The sequence below is a fragment of the Neocloeon triangulifer genome, unplaced genomic scaffold (assembly GCF_031216515.1).
Source record: "Neocloeon triangulifer isolate White Clay Creek 2 clone unplaced genomic scaffold, ASM3121651v1 ptg000014l, whole genome shotgun sequence".
In the NCBI taxonomy this organism is placed as follows: domain Eukaryota; kingdom Metazoa; phylum Arthropoda; class Insecta; order Ephemeroptera; family Baetidae; genus Neocloeon; species Neocloeon triangulifer.
In genome coordinates, this window is record NW_026775556.1 from 29984886 (window position 1) to 29993549 (window position 8664).

An 8664-nucleotide genomic window follows, 5' to 3' on the forward strand; every position below is an offset into this window, starting at 1 on the left:
TACCACATTTTCTTACTTTGAGATGATAATTAAAAATAAAGTTTTCAGATTGCATTTACGATTTAATTAATAGGCCGTTCCCTATGTGTAGTTCCCGTCGTTTAATTTGGTTATTGAGTTGATGAATTAAAAAGAAAGCGACTTCAGACTTTATGCTAAAATCTGGCCCTTCAAATGTTTGCAGACGCCGGTTTCATGCGAGCTCCGAAATTTTATTATTTTATTATCATTGTTTCACCTCCCGATGCTCAAATGTTTTCAATCCTCTACTTGAGCTGGATACATGGACCTAATAAATCAATGTAAATCAATGGCTGGATCATTGATTATTATAGGTCCATGGGCTGGATAGCATTTCGGCGGAAGTGGATAAGAAAAAATGGCGTCTATGACGTCATCAGTGACGTCGAAAACGAGAGAGAGGAGAGACTTTGCGAACGGTCAGATTGTTACCCGAGAGAGAAAGAGAGAGTTTCCGAATGCAGCCTAAAGAAACACAGCCAGTGTTTGTTGTAGTTTGACAATGGCAGACAACCGTAAGTTTATTATATATCTTCAAATATTTCAATCATCTCAATTAATAACTCAAGAGTTGTGTGAAAAATTGAAAATTCAAAGATTCTTGATTGATTAAAACTTTTAAAATTAAACTTCTAAATCGATCTTGATGTATAATTTTTGCCAGCAATATCGCTATCCCCGTTTGAATCATTTTGGTGATAAGTGTCATAACTATGAACAAATGCTCTAATAGCGGCCGGTGCCCTCTCTTTCGATGGAGAGAATATAATGCTGTTCTAGTTGTTCTGTAGCAAGTTGTTTGCTAGCGAAAAAGCCATTAAATTCACTCTTCATTAATAGTATGATGAATTGTGTCTCTTTTCCGATATATTCATTTTCAGCTTTTTCTGTACTTGTGTAATGTGTATAGGTTATTTGCTGTGTAGTGTGTATCCATGACTTTGCATCGAATCGAGAATAAATAAGTAACATAATTTGCATCTCCTCAGAATACGGAGGCTATGGTGGCAGCGGTGGCCAGACCGGCTATGGCTCATACAGCTCCTACTCCTCAGGCCAGACTCAGGGAGGTGGTGGTTTTGGTAATAACGGAGGCAGTGCAGGAGGCTTTGACCCTTCGTCGCAGTCTTCATTCGGAGGTGGCGGCGGCGGTGGTAATCATCAAGGAGGAAGTTCTTGGGGCCAGCAATCTGGGGGCCAAACACAAAGCCAAGGCTATCGTAAGCATTTGTTTTTTGTTTCGACAAATTTTAAAAAACTTAAATTTTCAGCAAGCGGAGGCAGTTTTGGATCATTTGGCCAATCTGGCGGAGGCTCAGGAGGCGGCTTTCAGGGGGGCAGTGGATTCCAAAGTGGTGGTGGCTCTGGCAGCGGTTATCAGGGTGGCGGTAGCAGCTTTAGTCCATCTGGAGGGAGCTATGGAGGCAGTGGAGGTTTTGGAGGTAAATTTTACATTGCCCGAGCTTGAGGAAAAGCTACCCCATTTTTCATAAAATTTTTGAAGAATAAGTGACACCTAATTCAATTGCTCCAATTTATTTCACATTATTGCACTTAAATATTGTTGTTTCGCATAAAATGAATTTTGAATAGGTGCTGTGCACTGATAATATTAATACTCTGTGGTGTCAGGTAAAAATGTGTATTTGGTAAAAAAAAGTCAATCGAGACTCTGTGACGGGTGGGGTCTTTTTGGTCTTGGAAGCTTTAGCAAAACTTGTTGGTGGTGGTGCCTTTTTGTCTATTCCTTCTTTTCAAATAAATTGTTTGTAACAAGTGAATATGGGTAATATTTTTTTTTAAATTTTGACGTATAAACAACAGTAATATCAAGAAGTCACATCCTTTGTCCAAATTATTACATCACATTGTTTACATTCAATTGTTGGAAACAATTTATTTGAGAGGAAATGTTGGACAAAACGGCACCACCACTAGCATTTAGCGACAATTTTGCTAAAACTTTCAAGATCTAAAAGACCCCATCCGCCGCAGTGACTAATGATCATAAAAGTTGACAGACTAAAATTTGAACTGCAGTAAAAAAAATCAAATTTCTGCTGGCAGATTTAATTGATGGGAAAAATGCTAGAGAGCCTCATTGGAGAGAAATATAACAAAAATTTAATTAATAATATTGAGTACTATGTAAACAATGTGCATGTACAAATAAACAGCAGCAACAATAAAAATAGGTCAAATTTAAATATATTAGCTGCAGATACTAAGTACAAATTTATTTGCTTCAGGGGGAGGCGGCTATGGAGGTGGCCGTGGCAGCGGCGGAGGTGGATACAAGTAAGCCAAATATTTTATTACCATAATTTTTTACAAGAAAGGTGAAAATGTGACTGTTTGTCTGGAATCAAATTATGAGTTTGTTTAATAGTGATCAAATTTTAAATGGATAAAAAACGTATATAAAAAATTCATTCTTATCTAGACGCATCCAGCAAAAAAGTCTCAATTTCATTTTGAACAGTACAGAGGTGGTATTATGACACTGAATTATCATATAAAGGCAAAATGAATTCCTGTTTCTGCCTGAGTTCAATGGTATTTTCTGTAACAAAAGTGTTTTCAAAGTCAGTTCCAGAGTAAAAATCAACAACGACGTCTGACAAATCTTGGTATTCCCCAACCCCTCCTCTACATAACAAATTGTACTCTATACAATTTTGCAAACTTCAATATTTAGGGTAGTAAAATACACAAAGGGTGAATGAAAAAGCATATTTTTATCCCAAATAAGTGTGTACCGATCCGGTGTTCAGTCTCTTGGCGTCTTTTTTTATCCCTTGCATAAGGTAAAAGGCAATGAATCTAAGGTCTCCCGCCAAAAGAGCTGGTATTAGGTTAAGTGAAAAATCTAAGGGTGTCACGAAAACTTCTCCCTGAATGGTGATCTAAGCACAATAATAAATGACTCTTGACTTCCTGACCCTTTTGGAGTTGGCAGACAATTCAAATAGACACTTTGAATTGCCTGCCAATCAATCTACTTGACTTGGGACTTGCGCCTGAAGCCTGAGGATCAACATATGACGACCACAGTCCTCCTGATCTCATAAGAATTTGGTCTGTTTTAGCAGTGGCGGCAGGGGAGGTTTTAACAAAGGTAACTGCATGTGACCACCAGTAACGTGAGCCACATGCAAATTTTAGATTATATCATACGATTCCTGAGCTTTTCTTCAACTCACGCAGCATACCTAAAGTACTTGAAAGTGTTAAATGCATAATCACAGAAGTACATTCAGTTTTCCCCATGATTTTACAAGCAACCAACAATTTGGTTTTCAAATCCATGAATATTTTATTGTTAGTTAGATGGTGGTAATGGTAATGAGTTTTACTGGGCGCCGTAATTGGCCCTATTGTAACAGGTGAATTGTGAAGAGGTTTTGGGCCACGAGCTCGCTAAATAAATGCAATTGTGCTCACGCTCGTTGGCAGATTCAATTTAAATGGTGATATTCTAAGCAGTGAAGTGCCTTAAGCACGGTGTTTAAGTTAGGGAACTAGCAACTTAAGGAAGTCAATCAATTTTATAGTGATTCTTACATGTTAAGTATGCTCCTTAGGTGGAGGCGCAGGTTTTGGAGGAGGGGGTGATCAGCTGCATGTGCAAGAAGATACCATATTCATATCTGGAATGACCACGAGCATCAGTGAGCAGGACATTGCTCAGCACTTTGGGTCCATTGGCATAATCAAGGTGAATGCAAAGTTGAAAAGTTTGAATTGTGGCTAAATAATTGCTATTTAACAGAATGACAAGCGTAGTGGAAAACCCAGGATTTGGATATACCGTGATAAAGTCACTCAAGAGTCCAAGGGAGAGGCCACTGTTACTTATGATGATGCCAACGCAGCTCGGTCTGCCATTGAGTGGTTTGATGGTGAGCTGAAAGTAGCAAGTCAACTTGTGGGTCTGAAATATTTTTGCTGATATTTAGGAAAAGAATTCCAAGGAAACATGGTGAAGGTACAGCTGGCCACAACCAAACGAGACTTTAGCTCTAGGGGTCGTGGCGGCAGGGGTAGTGTTGGAGGATTCGGAGGTGGTCGTGGAAGAGGAAGCGGTGGTGATCGTGGCGATCGTGACTTTGGAGATCGTGGGAGCGATAGGGGAGGTGATCGAGGTGGCGGTAAGTGAAATTTTTGAAATAAGACAATAATTATGCAGAATTAGTCTGATTCTGTAACATCAAAACGCCACTTCATTTTGGTTTTAGACCCAAAATGTAATAATATAAAGTATCACTGGGGGAGATTCACTAGAGATCCCCCACCCCACCCCTCGGAGGACTTGTCCTGGAAGGATGGTGTTAGGACAATTTTAGCTCGGCAATAAAAATGAAGCACTCAAGCGGGAGAAAATTTAGTTTATCCCCTGACGGCGGGATAAAATTTGTTCCGCTACGCTTTTCTCATCTAGCATATCAGCTGTTTCAAATTAAAGTAATTAATTCTTTCTACTTTGTGTTGATGTTCTAGATGAAAAATTTACGCGATGAATTTTTTTTTTAAGAATTACAATTATGATGTCACAGACAATTTTACGAATTTTGATATATTAAATTTTTAATTTTATAATTGATTTCAATTGCATATATCAGTCTACTTCAATCATCTTTTGAAATAATCTCTATCATGACATATATTAAAAAATTAGTTAATAGAATATTCATTATATAAAAAAATTAAAATAAATCCCGGGCCACAAACAAATATACTTAGGTAAAATTTGGTAAAGTGTAAGAAAAATCCTTGTTCAGCTTATCCAAATATTTAGGATAAATTCAAATGGAAAATCTCAATCTTCTCAAAATTTAAAAAAAAAAAAAGTAAAATAACATTCGAAAATAGAAAATTAAGAACTGACTGCCGTAAATTGTTTATTTGACTTAGAATTTTATGAAGAAACCAATTTGCAAACAAGTATGGGTTGCACTGGGCTTTACGAGAGAGAGGTACACGATTCTTTTAACTCGGGGGGGTGCAGCCGCGCAGGTTGCGGGCCACAAAGCCAAGGGTTTGCGCCGCCTTTGGTGAAAAATGTATTTGTTGAACCGGAGCCTGACCTAAATAACATAAATTTACCCGATTGCTCCAAAGTATGGACATTAGAAGCTGGATTGATCGAGACGCCATTTTTTTTGTTTCACCACCCCAGGCCGCCCGGGGTGTTGAAACCGAAAAATGGCGTCTCGACCAATCCAGCTTCTAATGTCCATATTCCAAAGTGACTGATAACCTTTGTAATATGGTACAAGAACTACAGCTTTTTGAGGAGTTTGAAATATATAGTATAATAAAAATTCATCTGGGTGGGATGGAATTTCAACCACTGTACTGAAAAAAATTTCAATGTATATTACTGCGCCTCTTACCTATTTAATAAAAGAGTCATTCTTAAAGGGTAGTTTCCCCGATAATATGAAACTTGCTAAAATTATCCCACTGTTTAAAAAAGGCGAAAAAGAAGACCCTTCAAATTATAGACCAATTGCGATAACATCATCAATATCAAAAGTGTATGAGAAAGCCTTTTTACGTAGATTGGAAAATCACTTGAATACTAATAATATCCAAATACCTGAGCAACGTGGATTTAGAAAGGGAAAAATACTGTAACTTCTTTGTATAGTTATGTTATGTAACATCTTTGTACGAATCAGTTGAAAGTTGAAGCAAAGTAAAAGTGAATGTTATCTTGTACGATTTCTCTAACGCATTTGGCACCCTTCATCCACCTCTCCTTATACATAAGTTAAAACAATACGGTCTAAACGAGAACTTGTGCTCTCGTGGTTGGCCTTCTTCTTATCAAATAGGAAACAATTTGTACAGCTTAAGAACCTTGGTGGTACGAGGAGTTTATTAACTCGGATTAGATAAGATAAGATTAGATCAAAATTTATTGCGTTAGACATATATTTGCAAAGTTGCAAATAGTTCTATAATTCAGCTGGAGAAATATTATGAAGGTAATAACTTTTTGCCTGACCAGCAGCATGGCTTCAGGAAAAAGCGTTCTACGGTTACTGCACTTTATGATATGGTGACAAATGTGTACGACTCATTAGACAAAAGAGAAAAGATCAATGTTATTTTGTATGATTTTACAAACGCGTTTGGATCGTTAGTACCTGATAGATAGTTGAACAAACTAAAAATGTTTGGTGTCAATGGTAAAGCGTTAGACTGGCTTAAGTTTTTTTTTTATTATTTTTTTGGGTCAGGCCAAGACAAAGTGTCTTGTCAGCCTGTGCCCTTATTGAGCTTGCGGAAGGCAAGCGATCGGAGCGATGAAGGGAAGAGAAATGGTTGTACTTTCATGACAAAAAGCAGTTCTTGTTTTGCGTAGTGAACCACGCTTATACCCCCTTAAAAAGACCAATATTAACACCCAGTGATCTTTTTTTTTTTTGTTATTTAAAACAAATCGCCTCAAATAATTTAATTTTTGTGTAGGTTTTGGAAGTCGAGAGGGTGACTGGAAGTGTCCTAGCCCTGACTGTGGCAACACAAACTTTGCTTGGCGGACCCAGTGCAACCGTTGCAATGCTTCCCGGCCTGATGGTGTGGGAGGAAGTGGGGTTATCCGAGGTGGAAGAGGAGGAATTGGCGATAGAGGAAGCCGAGGTAGCCGTGGGGGTGGAGATCGTGGAGGAAGAGGAGGTGGCTTTCGTGGTGGAGACAGAGGATCACGCGGAGGGGTTGGTCGCGGAGGAGGGCCAATGCGTGGGGGTGGCAGTGGAGGGTAAGTTATTAACTTTGTTGTCTTATTGCCTCTGAGTAAAACTATTAATAATCTGCAATTTTTCCAGATTTGGGGGAGGTGGTAGAGACCGTTCCAAGCCCTACTAAATCCATTGAGATCTCTAAATGCAACCATGGTGTTTTGAGGTTTTATATAGGTGATATTCAGATGCTTTTGTTCATGCCATATTTATTGCAAACGTCACCCAGAAAAAAATTGAGTTTCCTGTAATTAAAATCCTCTAATACTATTGTGAATAAAAAATATCAAGAAATATCACTTTGGGGATTTCACTCACTATGCCTTAACTATAAAAAAAACCGTGATTTTTTTAATGGAAAACATTTTTGTTTTCAAAACATGAGTTAACTTTAAGTAAGTTGTTATCTAGAGCTGGCTGCCAATTCTATCCTAATTTTTTTTCATTCCTTATTCCGACTTCTTACCAGTATAGGTAAATTGAATTAAATATTTTACAAAATATCCACATTATAAAAAATAAAATAAAAAATGGGAAAGTCAAGGCAATCAAAGATAATTTGTTTTCACTCATTGGTTCTATCTCAGGATTCTGATGTTAAAAGAATGGGTGTTTAGGCACGCCATGGTCCAAATCAAATTATTTTCCTCGTAACAAGTTGATTTCAAAAATTGTGTCGACCGGCAAAATATTACTAAATTTAAATTGATTTTCAATATTTTCCTTCGGCTTTCTAGAGCACATTTTATACAAAATTTTCTCTTGTTGTGATTTGAAGCTAGTAGAGATAAATAGCCGGTTTAATTTATATGACGTCGTAGGGTATATATTGAAGTAATACAGCTAATTTATTAATATATAACAAAGACTTTATTATTATCCTCAATTTTGATCCATGCGCACAAGCAAGAAATGCAAAATTCGCAAAAAAGTTTGCAAATGCGATGCTGGGCCCGGCAAATGCGCCGAATGCGATGCTGGGCCCGGCAAATGCGCCGAATGCGATGCCGGGCCCGGCAAATGTGTTTGCGCCGAATGCGATACCGGGCCCGGCAAATGCGTTTGCGCCGAATGCGATGCCGGCGGCGGCGACAAATGCGATGCCGGCCCGCATATTAAAAAAACAAGGTAGAAATGACGCAGCCTCCTAAAATGTATGCAACGCCGCCTTACATCGCTGTTAGGCGGGTTGCTGTTGCTCGTGTTCTACTTATTATATTATTTTATGAGCGTTGCTATCTCTGGATTTTAAATAAAAATTCCAAAGATTCATTTAATTAAACACACTAGATAAAAAAAAATCAAATTTCAAAATAAGTCAATTTTTTAATAAAATCAATAAAAAAATTTTATTGATCATCAGTTTCAATTGCCATTTTTGTGTTTAGACATATGTTGGCAATCTTTCTCTATTTCCAATGGCATAGTCAACTTAAAAAACACCAAAATTTACTCAGTTTTCAACATATATTATCAGCAGTCTTGTTTAGAACCCCGCATTTATCACATTTATCCGAAATTTTTTTTTCATTTATTGAAAAATAATTGGTCAGAAATTGTTTATCAGAACGCAAGCAAAATTATTCATTTTCCAGAATAAAATTCATCAGAAAACTCTACAAGTAAATATTTAACATCTGAAGAACTAAGTGAAAACGAGTGAAACGGTTGAGAAATAAAATAAGGTTTAGTTTGTCCTTAAAAATTAAGTTAAATTCAGTATGATTAATTAATATTTCTATTTACTGAATGATAAGCGAGAAACGAGAAACATTCCATGTGAGACATATGTTGCTTAGCATATTTGCTTATAAAAAATTTATAATTTTACGTCCACTTGACCTTAAAACTATGATTATAAAAAAAAAAAATATTAAATTCTGACCTTTCATTT

At 37.1% G+C, this 8664-nt stretch overlaps 1 protein-coding gene across 4 annotated transcripts; it reads left to right on the forward strand.

Moving 5' to 3' along the window:
* Positions 1-382: 382 nt before the first annotated feature.
* On the forward strand, positions 383-7069 carry LOC132201597 (RNA-binding protein cabeza-like). 4 transcript variants are annotated; one of them, XM_059627875.1, is made up of 10 exons: positions 383-536; positions 1011-1241; positions 1293-1463; positions 2271-2319; positions 3111-3139; positions 3606-3739; positions 3794-3923; positions 3981-4172; positions 6502-6790; positions 6858-7069. In XM_059627875.1, exons 1-10 carry the CDS (start codon positions 524-526, stop codon positions 6895-6897), a joined length of 1278 nt encoding a protein of 425 aa, XP_059483858.1. In that variant the 5' UTR covers positions 383-523; the 3' UTR covers positions 6898-7069. The 4 variants fall into 4 exon arrangements, with proteins under 4 accessions (XP_059483858.1, XP_059483859.1, XP_059483856.1 ...); XM_059627873.1 differs by lacking the exon at positions 383-536 and adding an exon at positions 653-716; XM_059627874.1 differs by lacking the exon at positions 383-536 and adding an exon at positions 653-716 and having other exon boundaries at positions 3114-3139.
* The last annotated feature ends 1595 nt before the right edge of the window (positions 7070-8664 follow it).

Bases quoted from the DNA above. Each gene is read 5' to 3' on its own strand.
- LOC132201597 (XM_059627873.1), top strand. From the start codon at position 668: ATGTATAATTTTTGCCAGCAATATCGCTATCCCCGTTTGAATCATTTT. The intron at 1,464-2,270 runs GTAAATTTTACA...TATTTGCTTCAG, and splicing joins AGGCAGTGGAGGTTTTGGAG to GGGGAGGCGGCTATGGAGGT. The intron at 6,791-6,857 runs GTAAGTTATTAA...CAATTTTTCCAG, and splicing joins CGTGGGGGTGGCAGTGGAGG to ATTTGGGGGAGGTGGTAGAG.